Consider the following 13,657-nt stretch of genomic DNA (forward strand, 5'->3'; position numbering starts at 1 on the left):
CCCTCTCCAGGCTCACAGGAATACACTTCTGGTGGACAATTACCGAATCCTTTTTTATTTAGTTGGCCAGATTTAAATACTGTATCTTGACTCTTAAAACACTGAAACCAACCTAATTGGAGAAAGAAAAAAACAGTCACATGAAAGAGATGTTGCGTCCCAGTCAGACGATTTTAATTTAAGAATTCAAAGTCTTTTTAAACTTATTGAAAAGAGTGATAATAATTTGCCCAATTAACCATTTCCACACAATCGCTAAAAAGTAGAGTAGAAGCTGCGCATGCGCACACAGTTGAGCAGCGCACACGTGGGTTTAGGTCTATTCCTTTCCTGTCAGTGTGCTGCAGACCCAGACCTCACCAACCAACCAACCTTCAGTCCATTCAAAGGCAGCAGAAGTTTCTCCAGGACGCCAGGAGGCAGGAGCATAGCCATAGAGATACTATCACTCAGGCCAGGAGTTGAGCAGCATCTCATCTCTTTTTACCCTAAACAAACACTCAACCGCTGAAGCTGCTACACGTAAGTTATGCTAACGTTACTAACTAGCTTTGTGCTAACTATGGGACCTTTTAGCCACTTAGCTTCCTGACAGGCAGCTAGAAAAAACAAAACAAGCAGCCCAAACTTTTTGTTAACAAATAGGAAACCACGGGCGAAAAGGGCGTGTGCGTGCTTGCGTGCATGCATGCGCGCGCGAGTGTCTTCTCTATGAGGTTAACTAAGGACTAACCGAAAGCTCCTGATCATGCAGTGTGTGACCTGCAACATGCACATAATCAGTGAGCTAACGTTAATAGTTAGGAGGCTGAGTGTGTTTAGTTTGGATAAGTTTGTCTCAGATACACATTCATCTTGGTAATGAATAAGGCATGTTTGTTTTGTTTTTCCTGACCGGCTATTGTGAAAGTGATAAATGAAAACACTAATGATATTTGATCAAAATATGAACAGTTTTTCTGAATATATATATAGTAATGAGACTTTGGGTTTCTGTATGCTATAAAGTATTTTTGAAGTCAAAAGTATATAAACTAAGATTAGGGTGGTTTACCATGAAACAACATAGCCTCAACACATGTCCTCAGTCTGAACAGACTGAGATCTTGGAGAGATGTCTTTGTCTGAGAAACCTGCAGGCTATGCACAGAGTCATGAGCGGCCTGCTGCTATCAGATTATTGGTTTGCCTTGACCTGAACTGATCTGAAGGTAAATGTTGGGAGATGCTTTACATTTTATTAATGATCTGTATTGACCTTTGACCTCTGGTTAAAGTGATCCTTTACTTCAGAATATGCACTTTAGTAAGATGGGGTAAATCAATGTCATCGCCTACAGTTCATCATCTTTGATATTCTGCAATTGATTTTCATTATTGGATTTCTTTCTCTGTCTCTCCATCAGTCATGGCTGTAGTGAGGTTCTACAGTAATGAAGTTGTGAATGGGCGAGCCTTACAGAGGGCAGCCAAGCTCTACCCCCAGCTGTCCATCACCACTGAGCTGTGCTACAATGTGGAGCTGACAGGTGAGTGCTCGTAAGGTGGTGGGGTGAATATACTAATAATTGAAGATGCAGAGGTTGTAAGAGATGCATATAAATTTACCTTATGTCGCCTGGAGAAAGTTTCCACATGCCTTCTGCTTTTCCTATATATGGATTTTGCCATGTCCTCATTGTTTCCTCCTGCTGCAGGCTGCAAGAGTCTCAGTGCCGAGCAGACGGAGGTTCTCCTCTGGTTGTTTCGTCCTCCCCTGCAGGCAGAGCCGCTGTCTGAGGAAACCAACCTAACAGAGGGCAGCGGGGAGAAACTGGTGGAGATTGGACCCAGGTACCGCACTCACGCAGTCTGATAAGTTAGCTCTGGTTTTGTCCTATTTGGGCTTTATGTTCTTCATTAAATTGAGTAACTTTTTTTAAAACTGATGAACTAAGTGGTACACAAAAAAGGCTTGTGAACAGTGAACACAGGTTTCAATAGGTGTGAAAGTACATTCCTGAAAAAATCCCAGTGAAAGCATGTCACAGACTTCATTAGCCGATGGACTTTGCTGAATTGTTATCGAGGTGGTCAGCACGTGACCTAACAAAAAAAGGAACTTTGGTCAACATCAATATGGTTTGGGAATTTGCGATGGGTTGGCTTAAACAAGCAGGGCAATGTGTCAATGGTGCAGTACATTTATAGAGGAGGTCTGCACAGATCAACAAGTCAAAAAGTCATGGGTTAAACTAGCTATGTTATCTGTTGCCTAATATATAAACTTTGACATTAGGGTGGCGCTAAAAGAGTCCAAAATAAAAAAGGGCCATCTGTGTTAGGGCTTTGACTTTTGCCCAAAAATCATATTTGAAGTTTGTTTGTTTATTAATATTAATATTCGAATATTTATTAATAATATTTTGACCATTAAATGCCTTCAGTTTAAAAAAAAAAAAAAAAAAGTCAGACCCTGGATTAAACACAAACAGTATGCTTTTGACAGGAAGTTCGGAGCTTTCACCGTAGCCTACGTAAAGTGGTCTGATGTTTATACTCGTGTGCTGGTGTGAGTGTGTCAAGCCAGTGTGTGTGGGCGGTGTTGCCAACTTAGCGAGTTTTTTTCACAAAAGCGACTGGCGACAAAACTGCCGACTTTCTTTAGAAAAGACAGCGACTTTCTGTAAAATGCAAGGCAAGCCAGCCTTCTTTGAGAATTAGGGGGGAATGCAACGCTACCAAGGCACGGCCGAGAGACGTGCGTCGCTGCGACGTGTAGTTACATTTTGAAATGCAGGAAAAAGCCTCGGAATCTGAACTGAAAACAACGTTTACAAGCAAACTCATTTACAAAAAATAATGCCCATAACAGGTTTGAATATTAAGGGCTGGCTAATATTCGTTCGAATATCATTATTTTTTTTAATATTCGAATGATATTCGAATAACGAAGTTCGGAGTCAAAGCCCTAATCTGTGTTGTACAGGACGCGTACTAGGGCTGCACGATATGAGGAAAATATGCGATATGCGGTAACGTTGCGATGGCAATATTACCGATAAATAAACGGATATTAAAGTGTACTCAGTTAAGCATTTCTGCTGCTTTTCAGTATTGTGCTAAATTACAACAAATTGCTTGTTGAATTTATAACCAATGAAAGAAAATAATTTCTATCATTCTTTTATTGAAAAAATGTAAACATTAAATTGAGTATAAAAGGCACCATTAAAAATGAAGGTGCATTTTTTTAACTGACATTTTCAACTTTCAACTAACTTTTCGTGATGTCGCAACCTTTCGCATTGTGTATTGCCCCAGTTGATTTAAAAAAAAAAAAAAAAGATATATTGTGCAGCCCTAACTCGTACATTTATGAAGGGTTGTTTATTGATACAATTTATAATATATCATTTTAGGTTATTAATGATTTCAAGAAAATCAAGAGATTACTTAATCATTGACACTGGAGGAACCAGTGGGTTATGTTGTTGCTGTTTTTGCTCTTCAGGTTGAACTTCTCCACCGCCTGGTCCACTAACACTGTGTCTATCTGCCAGAGTGCCGGCCTCACTAACGTCACACGGGTCGAGCTGTCTCGCAGATTTCTAATCAAGGTTTGCACACGCAGAAAATCTTTCTCTAGAGCACTTTATGATTGGTTTTCACTCCATGTCCCTGCCTCAAGATGAGATCTGTGTCTCTTCCTCTCCAGCCAAAGAATGGAGAGAATGTTAACAAACTCAATGGAGACACAAAGAAGCTGATTGAGTGTCTGTATGACAGTATGACAGAATGCATCTATCAACATCCCATCACCTCCTTCACCGTGGAAACCAAACCGCAGCCTGTGTTTGAGGTGGACATCCTGGGGAAGGGCCGTGCAGCCTTGGAGACGGCAAACGATGATCTGGGTGAGACTCTCTTAACAATTTCTATATTGGGTTTTCTTCTTAGCGCTATTCAGCTTCTGCCTATCTCCGTCTTTATACTTTTGTTACTGTTAATCTTGCTCTCTTTTCTCTTTCTTTCTTCCTCTTTTCAGTCTTGCAGCTTTCTGTGAGTACACTTAGTCTGCTGGTGGAGGTAATAATGTCACATGATGCATGACATTATCACTTAACTGGTTGAAGTCACAGGACAGCAGTGATGTCGCAGCTTATCTTACACGTGCATGTGTGCGTTTAGTGTGTCTGTGATTGTCTGTGATGAGAACGCAAATGAAATGTGAGAGGCTGCCTCTATTTAATGGAACGTCAGATATGACTATCCCAGAGGGATGTCTTTAAATTGTCACAAATATGTTAAGTTTAATGCCATAAGATGCTGAAAAGGAGCAAATCCTTACAATTTGAACAATACTTTTTTTTTCTCTCTCTCTCTCTCTCTCATTTGTGCCAAATTTGTGATTTCACTTCTTTCTTTCTTTTTTTTCCTTGTTTTTTTTTTTTTTAAATAATTTTATGGGCTTTTCCGCCTTTAATGTTTGACAGGACAGCTAGGTGAGAAAGGGGGGAGAGAGAGAGGGGGGAAGACATGCAGGAAATTGTCACAGGTCTGATTCGAACCCTGGTCCTCTGTGTCGAGGCATAAACCTCTCAGTATATGTGCGCCTGCTCTACCCACTGAGGCATCCCGGCCACAAATGTGTGATTTCTCTTGATCGCCATATCAACAACTAATCACCTCAGCTCTAACTGTGATGCAGCGAAACTACAATACATGTCATTTTCACGTATTGACAGCAACTGGTTATTCCTCTCTTTATGGGAACAGGTTTCAAACCGACTCTGCCAACCACAACAGAACGTGGTGTGCGTGTTTATGTTCACACACTGCTGATTCAATTCTGCCCAGCTCCATTAATATTCACAAGCTGCCCAAATAGGTGAGAATAATTTCACTAAGTACTTTGTAGGCTCTGCCATGCTCAAACCGGTGAATTGAGGAGATGATTAAAAAGGGCCCATCTACCTTCTTGACACTATAGCCACTTAATTCCCCCTAAGGTTTGATTTCACTTTCACTATTTTGCTTCTCCAGCTAAGTTAAATGTGCTGCTGTAATAGAAGGGACACACATTGTTATAGGTGACATGACATCATCTTAAAGCAGTGTATCCCTAACGTAATAATCCTTTTATAATACCAGTTTCTCTGAAGTTGAAATTATAAAATGTAACTGTACATGCAGAGGATACTGGATTATATTTGAATACAGAGCTTAGTGTGTGCGTGTGTTTTTGCTGATTGATTTATTTTGCATCCTGTGTCTGCAGTGCTGTTTATAATAACAAATTGCAGAAGAAGGAAAACATGCACATGAAATGTCTTTCCATCTTTGGTGGTGGTTGCTTTTTGGTGGCAAAATCTCCTAATGTGTCTTAATGCAGGTCTGGCCTTTGATTCCTGGGATCTGGACTACTACACATCGATGTTCCAGAGGATTCAGAGGAACCCCACCAGTGTGGAGTGTTTTGACCTGGCCCAGTCCAACAGGTGCGGTTTGTCTGCAGCGAGCAGATTAGCAGGACTGCTTTGTGCTGTGCATGTTGCTCGGTTCTGAAGTTTTTGTTTTCCGGTGTTGATGCTATTTTCTTTTTTTCTCCAATGTTTTTTTTTCTTTCTACCCCGGTGTCCCAGCGAGCACAGTCGTCACTGGTTCTTCCGAGGGCGGATGAAGATCGATGGGCAAGAGCAGAAGGAGACTCTTTTCAGTCTTATAATGGACACCCAGCAGCACAGCAACCAGAACAACGTCATCAAGTTCTGCGACAACAGCAGGTGTGTGTGTGTGTGTGTGTGTGTGTGTGTGTGTGTGTGTGTGTGTGTGTGTGTGTGTGTGTGTGTGTGTGTGTGTGTGTGTGTGTGTGTGTGTGTGTGTGTGTGTGTGTGTGTGTGTGTGTGTGTGTGTGGTGTGTGCGTGTGTGTGTGTGTGTGTGTGTGTGTGCGCGCGTGTGTGCGCGCCAAAGGACGCTCAAACACATTAATAACAGACGTATATGTGAGTGTGTGTTGTACGTTATTAGCAAGCAAGTAAGAGCCACGCTAGTAGGGATAGCTATAGGTTAATGTGACCCCAAAGACATATGCGGACCGTTGCTACAAACAGGATTGTCAAGGTTAGCATGCTGTATATAGCTGCTTGCGCACACACACGCACTCCCCCTCTTCGCAGAGACCAGACGTGTAGGTGTGTGTGTTTCTGTTCACACTGACTCAATGTGGTGTGTGTGTGTGTGTGTGTGTGTGTCCAGTGGTATCAAAGGGATGGAACTGGAGTGTGTTTACCCAAAGGATCCATCCCAGGCCAGCCCGTATGAGACGCGGCGCTCACTAAGACACGTCATCTTTACCGCAGAGACCCACAACTTCCCAACAGGTCAGGACACCCAAAACATGCTGTTTATTTTTTTTCTTGTGTTATTTTTCCAAATAATCATTATCAAACCCAATTGACCCTGTAGGTGTAGCACCATTCAGCGGTGCCACCACAGGCACAGGAGGTCGTATCCGAGATGTCCAGAGTGCTGGGCAGGGAGGCCACGTCATCGCCGGCACCGCGGGCTACTGCTTCGGCAACCTGCACATCCCAGGTCTGCAGCAGCAACAGCAGCAGCAGCATGCTTCACTTTCATGGCTGGAAATGTGAACTCTTTCTTAAATCAATAATATCCGTTGTCCCTGTCCATGGCTGCAGGTTACGTTCTCCCCTGGGAGTCTGAAGGAGAGGGCTGGGAGTATCCTTCCAGCTTTGCCCCTCCGCTGCAGGTGGCAGTTGAAGCCAGTGATGGAGCCTCAGACTACGGCAACAAGTTTGGAGAACCTGTCCTGTCAGGTAGCGAACCCTACTGTAGCATGCCTGGGTTTACTTTAACAGTTAATTGTTTATTTATGTATCTCAATTAATTGTTTAGGCTATAAAAATGTAAACATAAACTGGTACAAAAATTCCATTAACTCTCCACGCTCACGGAAAATGCCTTAAATTAGCTTGAAAAACATATTCAGTTACCGGTTACTATTATTTATTAGTCGCTTCATTTATTTTTTTAATTGTACATCTATCGTGTGTTGTACAAAGGTTCGACCCGTGTGTCATGTTAAGGTCTGTTCTTTAGTCTGATGAGCTGCTAAAAAAAACCCACATAATTTATAGGATATATAAATCAAGAATATTACATTTCAGCATCTTTGAAAGTAAAATCAGAAAATGTTGCGAGTGGTGTTTCTACTCGATTAATGACACAAAAGTCACGGTTCGGTATGTACCTCGGTTTTAGGGTCACATTTCGTATGATTTCGGTATCACTGGAAAAAAATAAGTAAAACTATTCTCTATACAATATTTTTGATTGATATTGAATTTTTACAGCATTTTTGTAAAAATTCCCTCTAGGTTTTGCTCGTTCTTTCGGCATGCGGCTGGCTGACGGAGAGCGGCGAGAGTGGATTAAGCCAATCATGTTCAGCGGTGGTCTCGGTTCTATTGAAGACACACATGTAAAGAAAGAAGAGGCAGAGACTGGTAATGTTTTAACTCAGTGCGTGTGGTATGTCTTTTAATCAATGCAAAGGCCATATTTATACATATCAATCAATGACTCCTGTCGGTCAGGAATGGAAGTGGTGAAGATCGGAGGGCCGGTGTACAGAATCGGCGTGGGAGGAGGAGCAGCCTCCTCTGTACAAGTACGGTCGCCGCAGTAATTCACTCAGCAGCGAGCTCGCCTGGTGCAGACGTTTCAGGGGTAGGTATTTAAATACGTTTTGGCTTGCAGGTCCAGGGTGACAACTCCAGCGACAGGGATCTGGGTGCAGTGCAGAGGGGAGACGCGGAGATGGAGCAGAAGATGAATCGCGCTCTCAGGGCGTGTCTGGAAAGAAGCGGCGGGAACCCAATCTGCAGTATACACGACCAGGGGGCGGGAGGAAACGGTATGAAACACAGGAACTTTTTATTTTTTTTATTTTATTTTTTTTTATGTAGAGCTTAGATGATCCAACAAAAGTTAACACATCAACTCACATCATCATCTTCAGGTAACGTGCTTAAGGAGCTGAGTGAGCCAGCGGGGGCTGTAATCTACTGCAGTAGATTCAAGGTAATCGGCACACAAACACAGCTACAAACACAAAGAAACACTAAAGCCTGTTTTACAGTTCTGCGGAGGCTCCACGCAGAGCTTTCGCCGTAGCCTACGTTAAGTGTGTGTGTGTGTGTGTGTGTGCGTGTGTGCGTGCGGCATAGAGTGAGGGATCAGTAAGAGAGCGACTGCGATTAGCTTTGGAGCGAGTACCGACTCTAGAGTCGTAGTAAGAGAAACAAAGTGTCTCCCCTGTGTTTTCTGACAATGGTGGGAAATCTGTAGCAGGAAAAGTTAACCCTCTCCATGATTTCATGTTGTTTATGGAAAAGGAGAAGCAGGAAATGAGTCAGGGGAAATGCAACGCTACCAAGCCACGGCAGAGCGACGTGCGTCGCTGCAACGTGTAGTTACATTACGGCGTAGGGTCCGGTGCGGAGGGGTCTGCGTCTACGCCGGACCCTGCGCCGTCGATTCTACGCACAGCTATAAAACGAGACACACACACACACACACACACACACACACACACACATTCTGCCATTTCTTATTGTTTTCCTCTTCTCTCCATCTTTGTTTTCTAGAAAGGAGACCCCACACTGAGTGTGGTGGAGCTGTGGGGGGCAGAGTATCAGGAGAGCAATGCTCTGCTGCTCCGTCCATCGGACAGGGGCTTCCTGGAGAGGGTGTGTCAGAGGGAGAAGTGTCCTGTTGACTTTGTGGGAAACATCACTGGAGACGGCAAGGCACGTTTCAGCCTCAGTCAAGTTGATAAATGCACATCCGTTGTACTGATCAACCCGCTTCAGTGATCAGTGGTTGTTGGTCGAGTCATACTGCTAAACAACCTCAAGTGTGGGAAAAAAAAAAAAAAAAAAATGGATTTGGTTATCTCCCACAGATTGTGCTGATGGATGATGATAGAGACAGTGGGGATCAAGCAGACAGGGGGCGCTGTCCTGTTGACCTGCAGCTGGAGTGGGTTCTGGGGAAGATGCCGCAGAAGGAGTTTGAGATGGAGCGTCTGGCCCCGACCCATCAGCCTCTGGCTCTTCCTGCCGGGCTGAAAGTCAAAGACGCACTGGACAGAGTTTTACGTTTGCCCGCTGTGGCGTCCAAGCGCTACCTGACCAACAAGGTGGGTTTTTCTTCCCCGTCCTCCACCGTCTCTGGCTTAGTAAGTCCAAGTACTTTTGTGCAGACACTTCACTCCATCCCTCTCTCAGGTGGACCGGTCTGTGACTGGGTTGGTTGCCCAGCAACAATGCGTCGGCCCTCTTCACACCCCATTGGCCGACGTGGCTGTTGTCGCTCTGTCACCGTTCGGCCTGGAGGGAGCAGCTACTGCCATCGGAGAGCAGCCAATCAAAGGCCTGGTCTGTCCTGCAGCCGGGGCTCGCATGGCTGTTGGAGAGGCTCTGACCAATCTGGTGTTTGCCAGAGTCACAGCTTTGAAGGTGAGCGGATGATGGAGAGTGTGAGGAAAATCACAAATATACCTAAATACTGTATGTGATGGTCCTTCTCAGTGGCTAGAGCATACATACAACATAGACATATTTGTCCCTACTAAATGAAATAACAACTCGGTTGACTAGATCTTCTACAGATTAGAATTGGTACAGATGATTTCCTTTTAAATAAATGTCCAGGATTTTGGTGAATCTCTGTGGCGTGTTTCAGGACGTGAAGTGTAGTGGTAACTGGATGTGGGCTGCCAAGCTTCCTGGTGAGGGAGCCTGTCTGTGGGAGGCCTGCAAAGCCATGTGTGAGGTCATGGGTCAGCTGGGAGTGGCCATTGACGGGGGCAAGGACTCTCTGAGTATGGCCGCTAGAGTGGGGAAAGAGACGGTCAAAGCTCCAGGTACTCTCAGTGTGTGTGTGTGTGTGTGTGTGTGTGTGTGTGTGTGTGTGTGTGTGTGTGTGTGTGTGTGTGTGTGTGTGTGTGTGTGTGTGTGTGTGTGTGTGTGTGTGTGTGTGTGTGTGTGTGTGTGTGTGTGTGTGTGTGTGTGTGTGTGTGTGTGTGTGTGTGTGTGTGTGTGTGTGTGTGTGTGTGTGTGTGTGTGTGTGTGTGTGTGTGTGTGGGTGTGTGTGTGGGGTGTCTGTCTGTAGAACTGTGTCTGCGTATGTGTCTCTGTTAAGCTTGGCTTTCCCGCTGCTTCTGTTTCAGGTGCTCTGGTTATTTCGGCATATGCCGTTTGTCCTGACATCACGGCTACCGTGACGCCTGACCTCGAGGATCCAGACGGCAAAGGTATTTCACACACGCGGACTCAAAATCCGGTTGCTCATAATCGGTGAAGAGCATATATCCGATTGCCTTTTTTATTTATAGTTTTGTTCTTAGTTGGCAGAAAATGGGACTTCTGAATTTGATATATCCTGATCCCACCCAGACTGCCCAAATCTTTCTCTCTCTACAAATTATATATTAAAATACACACGTTCCAAAAATGCTAACTGACCCTCTTTTCCTCTGACTTGCAGGTGTGTTGTTGTGGGTTCCTCTCAGTCCAGGCCGTCATCGCCTGGGAGGCTCTGCCCTGGCTCAGTGCTACAGCCAGCTGGGAGACAGCTCTCCTGACCTGGAGCAGCCAGAACTATTGACTGCCTGCTTCAACACCACACAGGCACTCATACACGGTCAGCTTGCACTCGCAGGCAGAGAGCTCCCTGCCTGAGTTTAGCATTGTTTTTCTGTAATGTAATTCAGTCTGTGAGCAAACTTTCATTAGCTTTATTTTCTCTAATTGTAAGACCACAGCTTTGTACTATGTCACACAGCCACTTAGTGGTTTTACTGTGCATTTTCAGTAAAAAAAAAAAAACTGTGGATATTTGATAAGAAGAGACCGACATTAAGAGTTTTTTTTTTTTTTCTGTTCTTTAAGATCGTCTGCTGAGTGCAGGACATGACATCAGCGATGGAGGCCTCATTTCCTGCTTGCTGGAGATGGCGTTTGCAGGAAACCGTGGGATTGATGTTGAGCTGCCATCACAAGGAGCTGGAGGTTAGTGAGCTGATGCGCCTCACACATGCAGGACACAAACTGTGTAGTTGTTATTATGAACTCATGCAGTGTTGTGGCTTCATCTCTTGTCTGCACAGTCACGGAGCTGTTGTTCAGCGAGGAGCTGGGTCTGGTTCTGGAGGTTTCACAGCTCGATGTTGAAACGGTGTGTCAGAGATACAGTGACGCAGGCGTGCAGTGCCACCGCGTCGGCAGAACCTGCGGCTTTGGACCAGAGGCTGTGGTGAGACGTCAACCTCAGTATGTGTCTCCGCGGTTTTCATCTCGTCTGTGGTGTTTTATTTCCCTCACTTGTCTTTCAGGTCAGTGTTTGTGTGGATGGACAGGAGGTACTGAGAGAGCCACTGCCTAACCTCAGAGCATTATGGGAGGACACCAGTTTCCAGCTGGAGCGCCTCCAGTCCAATGAGATCTGTGTCAAACAGGAAGAGGAAGGGCTAGCCAAGAGGACACAGCCCTACTTCAAACTGACCTTTGACCCCTCCGAAATGCCCAGCATCCGCCAGCTCAGTAAGGCCAAACAGGATTGGTATTAGTGTAAACAACTGAAACTATTGGATCAAGTAATCCTTCAATTATTCATTGATTACTATATTAATCATTTGGTCTGTAAAATGTTAGAAATAATGACATAAGCTTACAATTTGCCAAAATATGTACCAGTTAAATTGGTCTGACCAACATAAAAAAACAAGTAAAAGTATTTAGTGCAGTGTTATTAAAATTCATTAACACAGTCATCTTTGAGTAGTTATAACCACTAAGTTGCTTGACGTTTTTATAGTCTCTCTGATGTGTGCTGTTGTTTCAGGTGCAGGTCAGCCTCGTGTAGCGGTGGTCAGGGAAGAGGGCAGTAACGGAGACCGAGAGATGTCTGTGTCTCTGTACATGGCTGGCTTTGAGGTAACGATTTAGAGCTTTAATTACTGGATACATGTCGACCTAAGCTGTTTTGCTGGTGTGCGTGAGTCTATGTGTATATTTTTGTGTAGGTGTGGGATGTCAACATGCAGGACCTGTGCTCTGGCTCCCTAACGCTGGAGTCTTTTAAAGCAGTCGTGTTCGTAGGTGGATTCAGCTACGCAGATGTCCTGGGATCAGCCAAAGGCAAAAGAAAACACCCATACATACACCCGCTTATAGGCCACTTTAATATACAAAAAAATGTTGTATAACATCATTTATCCATCATAGGTTGGGCTGCTACTGTTGCATTTAACCCCAAGGCCAAAGCTGAGTTTGATCGCTTCAGGCAGCGGGGAGACACACTGAGTCTGGGAGTGTGTAATGGCTGCCAGCTGCTCGCCCTGCTGGGCTGGGTGGGAGAGGATGAGGATGGAGCAGGTAAGAAGAAAAGGCACAGAAAGTCATGCCTATAATAGTAATACAAAGAAAAACCATACTGTAGTAGTGAACTGAGACGATGCAACAGCAGTATGTGAAGAAAGGAACGCAATCATCCCAGAGGGGACCTTCTGCAGAGGTTACGGAGTTTAAAATGCTTTCGAATCAACTCCAATTTCCCCTCCAGAGACCGAAGTAGTGCTGACCCATAATAAGTCCGGCAGGTTTGAGTCTCGGTTCGTCAGCGTGGGGATCCAGGAGTCCCCGTCGGTCTGGCTCAGAGGCATGGAGGGCTCGGCTCTGGGAGTCTGGGTTGCACATGGAGAAGGTACAGTGCTGTGAAGTCAATCATGTCCTTTTGTTTGTAGTCCTCTGTTGTTCAAGCTCTGACACACTCATGAGTCCAGGACAGGAATGCAGCACTGAATCTTCTTTGAGCACAAAAAAAAGTCACTCAGTGTAAACTTTTTAACTTGAGCAACAATGACCCATTCTGTCACAGGTCAGCATGTTCCATAAACAACAGCTGTGCTTGATAATTGATTTCCCCCCCCCCTTGTTTTCTTCACAGGTCTGATGCAATTCCGTAGCTCCCTGGCCCAGGACCAGATTGTTTCTTGTGGGCTCGCCCCCGTCCGTTACCTTGACGACCAGGGTCATCCCACTGAAGAGTACCCTCTGAACCCTAACGGCTCCCCGCAGGGCATAGCAGGGCTCTGCTCTAGGGACGGGAGACACCTGGCCATGATGCCCCACCCGGAGCGCTGCACCCTGGGCTGGCAGACGCCCTGGGCCCCGAGGGACTTCAGACCTTCTCTCACCCCTTCACCCTGGCTACGCATGTTCAAGAACGCAGCTGCCTGGTGCAGCAACACAGAGTGATAATACTCCGATTTCTGCCAAAGTAGTATTATTGTCTTTTTGGGGTTGTGAGTCAAGTGAAACTGTAAGGCCTGTTACATTACGTTTACATTACACCTTTTTACTCACTGTGGTACTTTGTCTGTTTGCATTCTTACCTATGCCTGCTGTAATACTTTATAACTTTGAGACTATTGTGGATTCTTGTTGACTCGCTGTATACGTTCTATAGGTTTAATTCTGGCAATCACTGTATATTTATCAGGTCTGCTGACATCAGTGTTGCTCTCTCTAATAGAGATGGGATTTGCTGATGAATAAATAATTAAACATCAGAAGCATGTCTAGTTTA

The 13,657-nt window shown here is 44.8% G+C and overlaps 1 protein-coding gene across 2 annotated transcripts; it reads left to right on the forward strand.

Moving 5' to 3' along the window:
* Window positions 1-281: 281 nt before the first annotated feature.
* On the forward strand, window positions 282-13,640 carry pfas (phosphoribosylformylglycinamidine synthase). Of its 2 annotated transcripts, XM_028586748.1 has the most exons (28): window positions 282-522; window positions 1,407-1,529; window positions 1,698-1,833; window positions 3,494-3,599; window positions 3,698-3,896; window positions 5,375-5,480; window positions 5,625-5,765; window positions 6,239-6,363; window positions 6,449-6,577; window positions 6,682-6,819; window positions 7,381-7,509; window positions 7,600-7,673; window positions 7,763-7,919; window positions 8,025-8,086; window positions 8,653-8,814; window positions 8,970-9,206; window positions 9,295-9,525; window positions 9,752-9,932; window positions 10,239-10,322; window positions 10,556-10,711; window positions 10,960-11,079; window positions 11,178-11,323; window positions 11,403-11,610; window positions 11,912-12,003; window positions 12,093-12,207; window positions 12,295-12,444; window positions 12,632-12,772; window positions 13,016-13,640. In XM_028586748.1, the coding sequence occupies exons 2-28, from the start codon at window positions 1,409-1,411 to the stop codon at window positions 13,324-13,326; spliced, it is 3,957 nt and encodes a 1,318-aa protein (XP_028442549.1). In that variant the 5' UTR covers window positions 282-522; window positions 1,407-1,408; the 3' UTR covers window positions 13,327-13,640. The 2 variants fall into 2 exon arrangements, with proteins under 2 accessions (XP_028442549.1, XP_028442550.1); XM_028586749.1 differs by lacking the exons at window positions 282-522; window positions 1,407-1,529; window positions 1,698-1,833; window positions 3,494-3,599 and adding an exon at window positions 4,028-4,041 and having other exon boundaries at window positions 3,879-3,896.
* The last annotated feature ends 17 nt before the right edge of the window (window positions 13,641-13,657 follow it).

Source organism: Perca flavescens, chromosome 9, assembly GCF_004354835.1.
Source record: "Perca flavescens isolate YP-PL-M2 chromosome 9, PFLA_1.0, whole genome shotgun sequence".
NCBI classification, from domain to species: Eukaryota; Metazoa; Chordata; class Actinopteri; order Perciformes; family Percidae; genus Perca; species Perca flavescens.